This window comes from Esox lucius, chromosome 15 (assembly GCF_011004845.1).
Source record: "Esox lucius isolate fEsoLuc1 chromosome 15, fEsoLuc1.pri, whole genome shotgun sequence".
NCBI lineage: Eukaryota > Metazoa > Chordata > Actinopteri > Esociformes > Esocidae > Esox > Esox lucius.
In genome coordinates, this window is record NC_047583.1 from 34,155,359 (window position 1) to 34,172,071 (window position 16,713).

At 45.9% G+C, this 16,713-nt stretch overlaps 1 protein-coding gene across 1 annotated transcript; it reads right to left on the bottom strand.

The window, feature by feature from the left end:
• Window positions 1-224: 224 nt before the first annotated feature.
• LOC117595599 (vegetative cell wall protein gp1-like) lies at window positions 225-9,351 on the bottom strand (the record flags this gene model as incomplete). The annotated part of the gene is made up of 3 exons (XM_034297349.1): window positions 225-725; window positions 1,023-1,407; window positions 9,335-9,351. Coding segments are annotated over 3 exons (903 nt in total), but the record flags the coding sequence as incomplete, so codon positions are not given.
• Between the last annotated feature and the right edge of the window lie 7,362 nt (window positions 9,352-16,713).

The following is a 16,713-nucleotide window of genomic DNA, read 5'->3' on the forward strand; positions in this document are numbered from 1 at the left end:
GGAGGGTCAGGAGCCTGCGGAAGAGCCGGCGGAGGAGTAGGAGCCGGGGAAACCGGTGGAGGGTCAGGAGCCGGCGGAAGAGCCGGCGGAGGAGTAGGAGCCGGCGGAGGAGCAGGAGCCGGGGGAGCCGGCGGAGGGTCCGGAGCCGGCGGAAGGGCCGGCGGTGGGTCCGGAGCCGGCGGAAGAGCTGGCGGAGGGTCCGGAGCCGGCGGAAGAGCCGGCGGAGGAGTAGGAGCCGGGGGAGCCGGCGGAGGAATAGGAGCCGGCAGAGGAATAGGAGACGGGGGAGCCGGCGGGGGAATAGGAGCCGGTGGAGGAGCAGGAGCCGGGGGAGCGGGCGGAGGGTCCGGAGCCGGCGGGAGAGCCGGCGGAGGAGCAGGAGCCGGTGGAGGAGCAGGAGCCGGGGGAGCCGGCGGAGGGTCCGGAGCCGGCGGAAGAGCCGGCGGAGGAGTAGGAGCCGGGGGAGCCGGCGGAGGAATAGGAGCCGGCAGAGGAATAGGAGACGGGGGAGCCGGCGGGGGAATAGGAGCCGGTGGAGGAGCAGGAGCCGGGGGAGCCGGCGGAGGGTCCGGAGCCGGCGGGAGAGCCGGCGGAGGAGCAGGAGCCGGTGGAGGAGCAGGAGCCGGGGGAGCCGGCGGAGGGTCCGGAGCCGGCGGAAGAGCCGGCGGAGGAGTAGGAGCCGGGGGAGCCGGCGGAGGAATAGGAGACGGGGGAGCCGGCGGAGGGTCAGGAGCCTGCGGAAGAGCCGGCGGAGGAGTAGGAGCCGGGGAAACCGGTGGAGGGTCAGGAGCCGGCGGAAGAGCCGGCGGAGGAGTAGGAGCCGGCGGAGGAGCAGGAGCCGGGGGAGCCGGCGGAGGGTCCGGAGCCGGCGGAAGGGCCGGCGGTGGGTCCGGAGCCGGCGGAAGAGCTGGCGGAGGGTCCGGAGCCGGCGGAAGAGCCGGCGGAGGAGTAGGAGCCGGGGGAGCCGGCGGAGGAATAGGAGCCGGCAGAGGAATAGGAGACGGGGGAGCCGGCGGGGGAATAGGAGCCGGTGGAGGAGCAGGAGCCGGGGGAGCGGGCGGAGGGTCCGGAGCCGGCGGGAGAGCCGGCGGAGGAGCAGGAGCCGGTGGAGGAGCAGGAGCCGGGGGAGCCGGCGGAGGGTCCGGAGCCGGCGGAAGAGCCGGCGGAGGAGTAGGAGCCGGGGGAGCCGGCGGAGGAATAGGAGCCGGCAGAGGAATAGGAGACGGGGGAGCCGGCGGGGGAATAGGAGCCGGTGGAGGAGCAGGAGCCGGGGGAGCCGGCGGAGGGTCCGGAGCCGGCGGGAGAGCCGGCGGAGGAGCAGGAGCCGGTGGAGGAGCAGGAGCCGGGGGAGCCGGCGGAGGGTCCGGAGCCGGCGGAAGAGCCGGCGGAGGAGTAGGAGCCGGGGGAGCCGGCGGAGGAATAGGAGCCGGCAGAGGAATAGGAGACGGGGGAGCCGGCGGGGGAATAGGAGCCGGTGGAGGAGCAGGAGCCGGGGGAGCCGGGGGAGCCGGCGGAGGGTCCGGAGCCGGCGGGAGAGCCGGCGGAGGAGTAGGAGCCGGGGGAGCCGGCGGAGGAATAGGAGACAGGGGAGCCGGCGGGGGAATAGGAGCCGGCGGCAGGTCGGCAGCCGGCGGAGGAACAGGAGCCGGGGGAGCCGGCGGAGGGTTGACGGCCGGCGGGGGAGCCGGAGACGGGGGAGCCGGGACAGGCGAGGGCGCCGCTGAGGCCGGGACAGGCGAGGGCGGCGCTGAGGCCGGGACAGGCGAGGGCGCCGCTGAGGCCGGGACAGGAGAGTGCGCCGTGGGACGATGCGGGGGCTCCTGGGCAGGTGAAGGCACTGCGGGACAAGGCGGCCAGTCAACCGCGGGCTCGGGCGGCGGCGGCCAGTCATCCGTGGCCTCGGGCGGCGGCGGCCAGTCATCCGCGGCCTCGGGCGGCCAGTCATCCGCGGGCCCGGGCGGCGGCGGCCAGTCATCCGCGGCCCCGGGCGGCGGCGGCCAGTCATCCGCGGGCCCGGGCGGCGGCGGCCAGTCATCCGCGGGCCCGGGCGGCGGCGGCCAGTCATCCGCGGTCCCGGGCGGCGGCGGCCAGTCATCCGCGGGCCCGGGCGGCGGCGGCCAGTCCACGGCGGGTCCTGGCGGCGGCGAAAACAGGGCAGCGGGAGGAGCTGGCGGCTGAGGCCACTGGGCAGCGGGGGGAGCTGGCGGCTGAGGCCACTGGGCAGCGGGAGGAGCTGGCGGCTGAGGCCACTGGGCAGCGGGAGGAGCTGGCGGCTGAGGCCACTGGGCAGCGGGTGGAGCTGGCGGCTGAGGCCACTGGGCAGCGGGAGGAGCTGGCGGCTGAGGCCACTGGGCAGCGGGAGGAGCTGGCGGCTGAGGCCACTGGGCAGCGGGAGGAGCTGGCGGCTGAGGCCACTGGGCAGCGGGAGGAGCTGGCGGCTGAGGCCACTGGGCAGCGGGAGGAGCTGGCGGCTGAGGCCACTGGGCAGCGGGAGGAGCTGGCGGCTGAGGCCACTGGGCAGCGGGAGGAGCTGGCGGCTGCGGCCACTGGGCAGCGGGAGGAGCTGGCGGCTGCGGCCACTGGGCAGCGGGGGGCGCTGGCGGCTGCGGCCACTGGGCAGCGGGGGGCGCTGGCGGCTGAGGCCACTGGGCAGCGGGAGGCGCTGGCGGCTGAGGCCACTGGGCAGCGGGAGGAGCTGGCGGCTGAGGCCACTGGGCAGCAGGGGGCGCTGGCGGCGCTGGCTGCGGCTCCCAGGCAGCGGGGGGCGCTGGCTGCGGCTCCCAAGCAGCAGGGGGTGCTGGCTGCGGCTCCCAGGCAGCAGGGGGCGCTGTCTGCGGCTCCCAGGCAGCAGGGGGCGCTGGCTGCGGCTCCCAGGCAGCAGGGGGCGCTGGCTGCGGCTCCCAGGCAGCAGGGGGCGCTGGCGACGCTGGCTGCGGCTCCCAGGCAGCGGGGGGCGCTGGCTGCGGCTCCCAGGCAGCGGGGGGCGCTGGCTGCGGCTCCTGGGCAGCGGGGGGCGCTGGCTGCGAGAACCGGTACGGCGGGTCCCGATAGCCCCACCAGTCCTCACATCTCCCAACATCAGGGAAAGCCCTCATAGGCCCCCCCGGCGTTGTTGCCCGACGCCTAGGAGCTGGCACCGGGCAGGGCTGGGGCACCTGGACTACCCCACACGTGAGCACGGGTGGCACGGCCGCGTCCTTCCATTCCGCCTGCCCCCACTGCACCCCGCCAAGAAATTCTTGGGGCGGACACACGGAGGTTTGCTTACGTCGCCTCCGTCGACGTCTCCTCCGTCGACGTCTCCTCCGGGGTGGATGCTGTGGAGGCCCGGTGTGCCGCAGAGGACAGTAGGGGTTCTCCTCCTCCTCGGTGTCGCTGTCCGGCCAACCGAGGAGTTCCCCTACCGTCCATTTCTGCTGTGTCTCTTGGTGGTGGTTCATTCTGTCACGGTCGTGGGATGGAAAGGACACAGGCGCAGAGTAGAGGTAGGGAAGGTAATCCATTTTTAATCAAACAAAAGAAAGAAGGACTCCAACAAACAAAAAGGCAGCAACCAGTGACGTGGGTCTTCCTTACACAGGATACACAAAACCAAAATGAACCACGCCTTGGGGCCTAACAAACTAAACTTAAATAGGGTCCCCAATTGGAGGCAATAACTAACACCTGCCTCCAATTGGGGAAACCAAAAAAAAGGAGTAGAGGTGGCTAAAGGCCACCTCCTGTCCTGTCCCGGCTATGCCCCGAGCCCAGCGCAGAGATGGCTAGGGGCACAGCCGGGACGTGACAATACCAATGAAACACCAGAGGAAGAGGATTTTACATTTACTGAAACAAAGCATGGAATGTTTTTGGACACCTGTTTACAACCTGTAGATTTGGGTCAAGAAGTGCTGGATCAGCATTTCAACAGTGTCATATCAACTGGACCTGCAGAATCAAATAATTGATTACTAACAGATAAAAGAAACAAAGCTCAATGTTTTCCATTGTTATGTTACACCGTGATGAAGGATACAATATTTTGAGACCTATTCATGGTACACCTCCATTTTGGCAAGCAGCACAAAAAAATGTTTTTGCTATGATAAGACAACTTTGTATTCCAACCGGGTTTTGCTTATTTTCCCCAGCTGATATGAGATGGCCAGAAATGCTTAACACATTTATCAGATTACAAGGTCAAGATTTGAATATAGATGACTTCACCTGGTCAGAAAAGTGTGGAATACTTCAACGCAACCCTGTGACAGCAGCAAGAATGTTTGACCACAGGTGGCATTGCTTTTTAAAATATGTTATAATGTCTCCAGCTGCACCTATAGGTAATATATCTGACTACTGGTACAGAGTGGAATTCCAAAAGAGAGGTTCACATCATGTTCATTGTCTTTTTTGGGTGAAAGATGCACCACAAATTGATAGAAATACTGATACTGAGGTTGTTGACTTTGTGGACAAATTTGTGAAATGCAACCTGCCGTCTGCAGACGATGAAGAACTACATATAACAGTAAGTGATGTTCAAATGCATAGCAAAAGACATTCAAAAGCTTGCAAAAAAAACAAGAAGGAATGCAGATTTGGATATCCTAGACCTGCCAGTAAACAAACATTCATAACCAGGCCAAGAGCTGACAATGACTCAACTGCAAGAAACATGCATAACTCTGCCAACATAAAATCTCAACAAGAAAATGCACAGCAACTTTGCAACTTCTGACCTTCTGTTTGAAGACTTGGGTATGACTCAGAGTGATTTTGAAAAAGCAAATGCCAATTTTACAAATAAAACAAGTGTGGTTTTGCCAAGACTACCAAATCATGCTTGGATAAACCAATATAATCCACATTTATTGCATAGTTGCAATGCTAACATGGACATTCATATATTTCCAAAGCAGAACGAGAGATGGGTTTACCACTGGAAAGTGCAAAAAAAGAAGCAATCAATGGAAACTTAGATGCAAAACAATCACTCAAGAGACTTCGTAGCATATACTTGCATAATTGTGAAGTATGTGCTCAAAAAGCTGCATATAAATTGACAGGAATGCATTTAAAAGAAAGCTCTCGCTTAGTCCAGTTCATTCCCACTGGAGAACACCCAGTGAAGATGTCATTGCCTTTAAATGTCCTTAAAAACATACCAACAGACAATTGCACACAAGATGCAAACATTTGGATGACAAGTCTGGTAGACCGATATAGAAACAGACCACAAACTGAACAATTTCAACACATGTGCCTTGGACAGTTCTGCTCTGACTTCAGAGTTTTATCAAAATCATACGTTGCTAATCAACCTAACATTGTCAAACTTACAAATAATATGGGCTTCATAATCAAAAGAACACGAACAGAATCAGCAGTGATAAGATATGCACGCATTTCACCTACCAAAGATTCTGAGAAGTATTACCATAGTTTATTGCAGCTATTTCTTCCATATTACCAAGATAATCAGTTAAAACCACAATTGTTTGAAACATTTTAAGATTTCTACCAACAAGGTGCAGTCACCAGTAAAAATGACAGTTTGGTGATGGTGAAAGAGATTGTCAATGCAAATAGATCTATAGCATGGTGACCTTGAATATGCTTGGGCACAAATTTCGGTAACACTTTATTTGGATAGTCAATCTGTAGGTGTTCTACAAATTATCAACAGAATATCAATATCATTTCTCAACTGAATGTCTGCAGACTTTCGACAGTTAATCTGTAGGTGATCTACAAACTGTCAACAAAATATCGTAAATTCACTAGTGAATGTCTGTAGACATTCAGCAAGAAAGTGTCTGTTGTCCATCTGTAGATATTCAACAAACCATCTATAACACATTAACAGCATTTAAACCACCTTTGTAACATATCAGTAGGATGTCCTGAATGTATCTTTTCATTTTCATTAGAGAAATCCTCATTGTATCTATAGATACTCAACTGCATTACTACAGCACATTTGTAGCTTATCAGTACCATCTCAGAAAGTATTTTTTATTTTGGGTAATCTATATTACATCTGTAGAAAAGATGTAGGAGTATATTAGCAGCATCTCTAATGTATCTGTAACAATTTCACAAGACGTGATGTCATTCTGTAGATACAGGATGCTTTGTGACTATCCAAATAAAGTTAAACAGAAGTGTTATCGAACTTTTTGACTAAGGTGCATTTGAGAAATGTCTGTCTTTCCATTGGCTGATATGTAAATCTTTACTTTGATTGTGACACACATGTCTGTATAATATCAGAGGATTAACAGGTATTTGGGCCATATCCTCCTGCCTAGAAGAAGGGTGTCAGTCTTTTGTTCCTCAGGAATGTGGGGGATCTGGTATTTGCATAGGGGGCATCTGTTGTCTGTCCAGATGCTATAAGAACTCTTAGAATTGAAGAAGTTACTCATGGCAGGAAGGAGAGCTGTCCTTTGTGTGAAGCTTAGGTAAACACAACAGTAAACATTATGGCAGGAAGGATAAGGTGGGGGAGGATAGCATTTGACTTGTGTGATAGAACAAAGGGAATGTGTTTTATTGACATGAGACAGGGCATCTTACCACACCCCTTTTCCTCCCTTATATACAGTTGAATGAGCTATATTGAGTTAGAGACTCCTCGGATGATTATGTATGTAAGCGTTTGACGCTTCTCTCTTATTTGCAAATAATAAATGAACTGTTACTTTGTGCCAAGAGTATTTCGTCTCTGTACTTCCTTCTAAAAGAGTTCTGATCCATAAAATTACCGTCACAGAAGTGAAGCTTAGTTGACTGTTTATGGCATATCTTCTTCACATAAAATAAATATCTACAAATCAACATGTTCAGTGAATTCACAAACTTTAGTAATCATCTATAGATATGTCTTATGACATCAAAATGAAGTGAAACACAAGCGAAGATTAGTTGACTGTTTATGGCATATCTACTTCACATAAAAGAAATATCCACAAATCAACATCTTCAGTGCATTCACAAACTCTAGTAATCATCTATAAATATACCTTACGACTATCCAAATAAAGTGAAATGCAAGTGAATCATTTAGTATGTCTGGCTCTGCAACATTTTACTGGCTCTGCAACATTTGCTTGGAGGAAGCATGTAAAAACGTTGAACAATTGAAAAAATATATTATTTAATGTTCCTTATGTCCTTGAAAAGTCTACCAAGGATTCCAAGTTTGTGTCTCTTGCCAAACCAGTATGTCCATTCTATAAAGCAGAGCTGCCTTTTCAGCGACGTTTCTGTCCGGTTGCACCGCAAACGCCATACCTCCTTCTTGTAGGTCTGCCAGGTCCTCTCAATATTCTCAATATTCTTTTTTCTGTGCGCAGATTTTGCAGATTTAGACTTTAAAGCAATCATTTCAATTATCGATTTCAACAGAATTACTAGGTTAGCAATAGAATACATGCTTTCTTTCTTTTATGACAGAACTTGCTTTCATCAATGTAGACGATGACATCAACTCCACCTATTCTCTGCCCTTTTTGCTTCCAATGCTTTCTCATGCTTTTAAGACAGATGTGACAAAGTTTCTTTGCCATCCTTGAAAGTGTGGTGCTGCTCTTACAAATCCCATCTTGCAACATGTCCACGTGCCGCAAACATAAACCTTGCGAAAATCTAGAAAAAACATTTAATTCATTATTGTGAAATAAAAATCTAAATTATTGTAACTCATAGCAATTTTTACTTTTAGATAATTTAGCATTATGTGGCTAATTCCCACTGGACATTATACAGTTTAAGTGAGAGGTCTTGGGTAGTATTCAGTTAAGAAATTGATAAAGGAAATTTACACCATCATTCACCCACTAAAACAAGCCTGTATATTTGTTGAATTCCCAGTGTCCTGACTACGCTTTCAACCATCAGTTAAAAACACAACCAAATTCCAGCAGGTCTATACCCTAAAATGGCTCTAAAGAAATATAGCTGCACCATGAAAAAGAAAACACTAAATGTTTTCAGGAGCAATGGTGTTATTAAATATAAATTCCAGGCCAAACTGAAAGATATTAAGTGCATATACAAGTCAAATCAGGTAACTGTGTCCAATGCAAAAACTATGTCAGATTTTTGTATTGTCATCTGTGTTAACAATGCAATTTTAACAATTTAAAAGCACAATAAAAAATCATGAAACAAATGTGAAATATGTTAAATTCAAATAAATATTGTGTTTAATTTAATGGCATAACCAACCTAACTGGATTTTAATTATATAATGCAAGTAATTAATGCTGTTTAACAATTGTCAAAGTTGTGTCTTCTGAAGCACATCATATCTTTTAAACCTGCTCACTCAACTAGGAAGTTCCTTATGCCGGATGGAATGCTTTCTCTGGCCTTCTACTGCTATTGAGCTTGCAGCTGGTCTCATTTTTGAAACTCAACAAATGCAGACAGAGTTGAAGAAAGCCTTGCTTCTGGACATTAGTGCCATGCAATTTTACTTCTTTCTACATTGCTTGTCCAACCAGAAAGTCAGACAAGTCAGCGTGTGAGATGTCACTTGCCTGTCGACCTTTAGTTTCAGGCTTCCAACCTACCTGAGGGAGTCATTTGAACCCCCTGAAATCAATGCAAGTTACTGCAGTTTCCTTATATCTTCATTTGCTGTTTTATAACCAAATACATATTAAGAAGGTATTTCATCCATGTAAAAAGCCTGGAGTGGGACTGATAGAAAATTTACCCAGTCCTCACACTCCTTCTCAATCGTCCACATGTATTTCTGTGGCATTCCCTGGAAATCAAACATTTATTTATATTATAGACTTGAATAGCCTTGTTGAATAGGTACAGATGTCAGTGCACATGATTAACTATACAATGATGATCTTATAAAATGGTCAGAACATTCTATAAAAGCTCTAACCTGGCAATGTCAATATAGAAATGACTGCTAAAGCATGCTTATTAGTAAAAGGAATGCTGTAATCTAACATTTCTGGCATCATGTTGAATCTTACAGAAAGGGAAAGGAAGGTGATTTAAGCAATTTTGAGCGTGGCATGGTTGTTGGTGCCAGACGGGCCGGTCTGAGTATTTCACAATCTGCTCAGTTACTGGGATTTTCATGCACAACCATTTCTAGGGTTTACAAAGAATGGTGTGAAAAGGGAAAAACATCCAGTATGCGGCAGTCCTGTGGGCCAAAATGCCTTGTTGATGCTAGAGGTCAGAGGAGAATGGGCCGACTGATTCAAGCTGATAGAAGAGCAACTTTGACTGAAATAACCACTCGTTACAACCGAGGTATGCAGCAAAGCATTTGTGAAGCCACAACACGCACAACCTTGAGGCAGATGGGCTACAACAGCAGAAGACCCCACCGGGTACCACTCATCTCCACTACAAAAAGGAAAAAAAAGAGCCTACAATTTGCACGAGCTCACCTCGATTTCTGTTGAGACATTCAGATGGTAGAGTCAGAATTTGGCGTAAACAGAATGAGAACATGGATCCATCATGCCTTGTTACCACTGTGCAGACTGGTGGTGCTGGTATAATGGTGTGGGGGATATTTTCTTGGCACACTTTAGGCCCCTTAGTGCCAATTGGGCATCGTTTAAATGCCACGGCTTACCTGAGCATTGTTTCTGACCATGTCCATCCCTTTATGGCCACCATGTACCCATCCTCTGATGGCTACTTCCAGCAGGATAATGCACCATGTAACAAAGCTCGAATCATTTCAAATTGGTTTCTTGAACATGACAATGAGTTCACTGTACTGAAATGGCCCCCACAGTCACCAGATCTCAACCCAATAGAGCATCTTTGGGACGTGGGGGAACGGGAGCGTCGTGCCCTGGATGTGCATCCCACAAATCTCCATCAACTGCAAGATGCTATCCTATCAATATGGGCCAACATTTCTAAGGAATGCTTTCAGCACCTTGTTGAATCAATGCCACTTAGAATTAAGGCAGTTCTGAAGGCGAAAGGGGGTCAAACACAGTATTAGTATGGTGTTCCTAATAATCCTTTAGGTGAGTGTATGTTATGAAAACATTTATCATAGATGTGATGCCACATACAGTGGGGAGAACAAGTATTTGATACACCGCCGATTTTGCAGGTTTTCCCACTTACAAAGCATGTAGAAGTCTGTCATTTTTATCATAGGTACTCTTCATCTGTGAGTGACGGAATCTCAAACAAAAATCCAGAAAATCACCTTGAATGATTTTTATGTTAATTTGCATTACAGACCTCTACATGCTTTGTAAGTATATGTTATAATATAGTTAATCGTAGCAGTCGAGCTAAATACGTTTTATGATAAGGTTCATCACAGTTATAAATTATGTAATGGGGAAGGGGATATCTTTCAAGAAGGTTTCAAGAAAGCTGGCCTGATGTCACGTTCAATAACCATGTATTTCTATGTTTCTGTTTTATTAAATTGTATGCTGCAGCCAGGTTAGGAAAATATGATTGAATACAATAACTGTCAAGGTTTAAAACTCCATCATGCTGTTGTAATTCTCACACCTTGTCTCTCTGAAGAATAGGTGAAGACAGCCTTTTGTCTCACACCCACCCACACTCACTCTGACTTTTCACCTGTCTTATTGAGAGAGAGAGGATTAAAACCCAACAATTAACATGCAAATTAAACCGCCTCCTATACAACAGGAAGAAACTTTCTGTCTTCCACCCTCTGATGTCCTAGACTAGGTTGTAAAAGATTTCACATCTGTATGCAAGAATCTGTTGATCTGTGACCGAAAATGACCCCCAAGGGGGCAGAGTTTAGAGCATGTCCTTCCCTCATTGGACAGCGAAGAAACCAATGAGATTCGTCCAACATGTCACCACGCCAACGAAGAGCCAATAAGGATGTTTTTTTACTCACAAGAGTGAAAAGTAACCGCCCCTGGTACTAGAGAAATAAAACCGGTAGAGGGACATAGATCTGGGCGAATAGATGTGGAGACTTAAGGGTTAAAACAACTATTTACAGGCCCGCTGCAGTGTAATTCATGTATTTTTACTTTTTTATCAATAAATTCATATGGACCAAAGCCTCTCCTTCTTCAGAGATTCTGATGTAATTTTCTCTACAACATCATATCATTCAAAACAGCTATGATTCGCAGTTGGTTAAGGACAGGTTATTTGAGCGTTCATCACTCTTCAGCATGTTTGGTTTGAGGTTCTACTAAACTTGCCTGTAGTCCACGGTTCAGGTAGCTTGTTTTATAAATATTTAAATGGAGATATGCGATCAGATGCCTTTAACTTACGATTCTTGTTGGGTAGAACTGTTGTAAATACATTTCAAATATAGGCTGTTATTCACAATCGCATGATATGCAACGCGGCTGACTTTGTGTGAGAGGTGACGACAAATTTATTTCAGAAGCTCAGCAGCTCTGGACTGCAGTTAATGCAATTGTTCTAAAAAAACTATAATACATCCCACATGCACTGTGATGGGCCTACATGTGTGCACATGGCCATAAAACGGATGTGCTTAATCAGTTTATTATATTTAACAAATAAATTAGCCTAAAGCCTACAATTTAGCAGAAGACAAGCATTTTGGAGAAACACATGTAGTGTATCATCACAACAGACCAATTGTCTACGTTTTAAATTAGACGTATTGATAACCTAAAAAATGCAACATAGACTAAACTGTCACGTTTGAAGATATGGAGACGGAGGCAAGCGCAGAAGCTCGTGGGTTTCCCCCTTTTATTAAACAAAAAATAAAGAAAACTAAACGGAGTGCCGGGTACTACAACAATTCCCAAAGTTTAATGGGTCCGTGGTTCTAGAGCACAGGCGCACACAAACATGACAGGTATACATATACACACAATAACCAACAATGACAAGGAGAAAAGGGCTGAACTAAATACACTGAGAAACAAGGAGAACAGAAACAGGTGGGGGCTAAAACACAGGTGAACTGAATATACCGATTAACTGAAACAAGAACAGGAAAGACCATACAAGGACAAGACAAGGACACACAGAAAACACGAAGTGGAATGGTCCCTTCAGGAAGGGACCATTACATAATCCATGTATTAAACACGAACGAACTATAACAAAAGCATGTGAAAAGTAAACTTTAAATATCGGATTAGGAAGTTCAGGTATACAATTCGGCTCAGATAATCCTATAGGATAATTTCAGATCTGAGAGATATTGAGCATGAAAAGTAATTGAATTAAGACACAATGTATGAGAGTACTAACTATCTCTGTACCAAGGACACTAGGTAGGAAATGTGATGCCTCATTACTGATGAGTCCCAAACACCCTGTCCATATCAACTGCTAGGAACTGTGTATGTGACTGTCATTGGACTCTCTGAATAGACCCTTGGGTCATAGGTTGGAATACGCCATACAAGGGTATTTTGTAGGATAAACTATTTCTTATAATAGTCTGTGTAATGGTTGGCTATGAACACTGACCACCTCCTGTGTTTCCTGGTATATATGACTGTGTTTACGCTGTAATCATTTGGAGAGAAAAATGAAAGAACTATGGAAGGTTATCATTGTAAACCTCATGCTGAATAAAGGCTCTCCCCTGACTTCCGGTTGCATTCATTTTGTTCATGGATCAGAAATGGACAGAATCTAACAGATCTGATAAAGACCTATAAGATGAGGCTAACATATTGGCTTTTACATTTATTTTTGAACTTACAGTTATTCAGTGGACTGTGACATCTGACAACTGTTAAGCATTAGTTAAGAAAGTGTTTCCATTCTGGAGCCTAAAGCTCTATTAGAAGGCATTGTCATAAAAGCGGCCCACGGGCGGCCCGACTGCGACGCACGTTATATAAAAACGCCCGCCACAGTTGCTTGCTGGGAAGAGCCTCCTCTTACATTCATTTTCTATTCACTTTTTCCTTGAAGTAAATATGCCATAGGGAATACTGGCCTAATTACATCACACCTGAATGAAAACATAATGCTGTTCTTCTGAATGTAATGTTAAATGTAGCTCACCAATTTGCTATTCCGCCCAAAATGTCACTCAGGAACAATCTTTACCAATTTAAACATTTTAAATCATGCTTACACCAAAAGTAACTGAAAATGCTGCCTAACATCCATATGACATATACTTGCATTGGTATAAGACACCTGTGTAGGTTTGTATTGCATTTTCACTCTTATCCTGGGGATCACATTGACCCATCTGTAATATTGGGGGTCATGACCACCTCCTTCCCTTAATTCTTCTATGCCCCTGTTATAGGATGTAACTCAACATCTTATTTTCTCTCTCAACAGATGGCATCTCCTACCAAGACATCCCACGTGCAACTTATCGGCTACATTCACAAAGTGTCCCCAGTGAAATTAAGCCTCAAGAACGTCCCTTACTTTACAGCTACTTCGCAGGAAGACAGAAAATATCGAAAGGTTTTGGTTTTCAACCCAAAATATCACCCTTATTTCACCACTGTGGAGAAAGACCAGTAAGCTAAAACTTCACAAAACATACATCAAACTACAGGACTCACATAAATTACTTCTTTACATAAATATTTCCTGACACCTGCATGTGTTCAACCTATATGTTAAACTGCAGGTACTACCTATAATGTCCTATACCAAAACATGTACGCTTTTCATCTGAAACAATCCTTTATTGGTAATTCAAGTGTATGTGGCCATACACTTGATATTTTAACAGACTAAATTACATTATTATCCGTGATATGTTTCTTCTATGCAACTTTAAATTAACCATGCCTACCACATTAATCCTCATTTCACATCTCTCTTTCAGAAGCCTACTGAAAATCACCAATTCCAAGCTCCAGCCATCATCACAAAATCCTGCCAATGGGGATGTCCTGATAAACAGTGGGCCGTCATTTACGGTCATCCCAAGCGTTCAATATAAACACCTTCCTGATGATGCAGATCACATACAGAATGTAACCCTGAAACAAATCCAAGAAGAAAACCGGCAAGGAAAGAAAGTAAGTAACACTAAACTTATTATAAGTTAATGAAAACAGGTGTACTACAACGGGTTGCAAACACACTTTTCCCACTATCAAGAGTGGTCCTACCAATCATTCTTAGTAACACCATTACTAAGGCATACATATCTTTCGCTGCTGCACTGTAATAATAACGTTTTATTTTCCTCATTAGAATAACACAGTAAAATAAGTAGCTATTTTTCCCTCCTTTGCATTCACTTATACTCTGTCATTATTTCTTATGAATATATTTCAACAACAAATGACACAATGAAGCCACCTAAAATCTACTGACAACATTAAAGGTTCACAAACACACTATTCATAATTTCTTAAACTAACTCTACCAGCAAGGCTTACTGATACTTCATAAAACCTATATTACATACCTAATTGTTTTAATAGAATGTGTAAAAACTCTCATTGCCAACAACAACTGTTACACATTATTAACATATATTTAGCATTCTATATTACAAAGTTAAAAAGTACAACAAATATAAATGTCAATATCAGTGTTTCTTAAACTTTTACAAATATCAATACATTACTAATATAACCTGTTATAATTTTCCATTCTCCTATTTCCTTATAGTACAACATAACAGTTCTTGTTTAAGAGCTACGAGAACAGATGAAGACACAAAACCACAATGGAGACGATACTCAAACCACACTGTACACCATTGCAGATCACACTGCCAGCATGCATCTGACGCTATGGGGAAACCAAACACAGAACTTAGGCAAGTGGAGTCACATCATCATGGTTTCCTTCACATCGTTTAATGGCTCAATCAACACAACCACCGACACAGTAGTTACACCAACCCAATCCAAAGGCAAAACCCTCCCATACCTCTCCCATACATTGCCACTGAAATCAGTTGTGAAGTCATGGCAGCAAACATTGAAATAAAGAACACCTGTATTAAGCAACACAAGTTGGATAACAACCCTGAAACACAGTTAATATTCTGTAAAGACTGTAAAATGAAGTATAAAACCAAGATGCTCATTAGTTACACCGGACAATTAACTGTCCTGAAGGATGACGGCACCACAATGGACCTGAAACTGGACTTGCATATCATCACACAAACTATTCCTCAGGAAGTTTTGACAACCTTAACCCCAACCACATGACAGATACCCTGCTGATGATGGACAAGGTGATTATCCACATCCGCCAAAGATGACCAGTAAGCATTTGTCCCACACTGAATGTACCATCACAACAACTAAACCCAAACACCAACACTACAATCACAGAGAGTGAAGACTACCTGCCAGATGATGACTCCCTACAACTAATGCTGGCTGTTGACGATTACTTACTACAAGACAAGCAAGACACCCTTTAAAGACAATACAAAATCATAAAACTTTATAAGACAGTTACTAACACAACTTAAATAACTGCCTTTGTATTACAATACATATTTTAATTTCCTTTTCAATTCTCATATATTCTCATTTCAAAACCTGTTAATTTACAAAGACCTCATTAGTTCTTACCAAGTAAAACAATTAGGTTACTTACATGTCCCAGCACAGTGAGCATTAAGTACCCTGCAATTGTGTCTGTATTGTTATATATTTGTCATGGTGCGGTGAGCAGCAGCGCCACCGTGCCATATTTTCACAAGTTCCCATATTCTCACGAACACATCCCGGACTGTCACATGTTTTCAATCCTTCACACCAGGTCCCAATTTGAATCGTTTGTATGTGAATATATGTTTCCCCTCTGCTCCCCACATGGTGGCTCATTGTGCTTGTCATGTTTGGATGTTGTGTGTGTTGCCGTTTATTGTAAGTACTTGTACCATTTCTTATAGTCGTTTTTGCTGCTTTAGTCAGCCCTTTGCTTTTGTGTGTTTTGTGCTCGGTGTTTGTTTATTTTCTTATAAATTAAAGACTCAACACCGACTACACCTGCCTGCACCTGGTTCCTTGCACTTGCAACACTGCACTACACCACCTGTTGTGACAATATTATTAAAGACATTACATTTTATTTACCTGAAACCAGACCTGTTGTGTCATTATTGCTGCCATGGTCATGGACATAACCTGCCTCATAGTTGTTGAATGTAATGCTTTCGGTCATCCCATACACAAACGCTGAAAAGCTGATTTATTCTCAATTAATACACAATACTATTGAGACAGGTCCCATTACTATTACTACTAAGTACTGTGTTTTGGTTAAATCTGGTGGCCACCAGACACTAAGAAACGTCACCTAAGACCAACATTGTACTTGGTCCATATTTAAAACCATTAACATTAATAGTAGCTACCTTTTAAATTTACCTAGCTAAATAACTTAACAAGTTCCTATAACAACAGAACATATGTGGGGGCATGGTTTTGCACATTGACGCGCACATCTCCTACAAGGATAATGGTACAGTATCTCACAAAAGTGAGTACACCCCTCATGTTTTTGTAAATATTTGATTATATCTGTTCATGTGACAACACTGAAGAAATGACACTTTGCTACAATGTAAGGTAGTGTGTGTACAGCTTGTACAACAGTGTACATTTGCTGTCCCCTTAAAATAACAGGGTGGAGGGAATTATGAACAGTTCCTAATACCAGGCAATTTTGGCACACATCCTTCAGGTGTCCGTTCGAAAGTTGAAGATGAAGAGGAAGTTCATCTTTCAGCACGACAATGACCCAAAGCACACATCCAAATCCACAAAA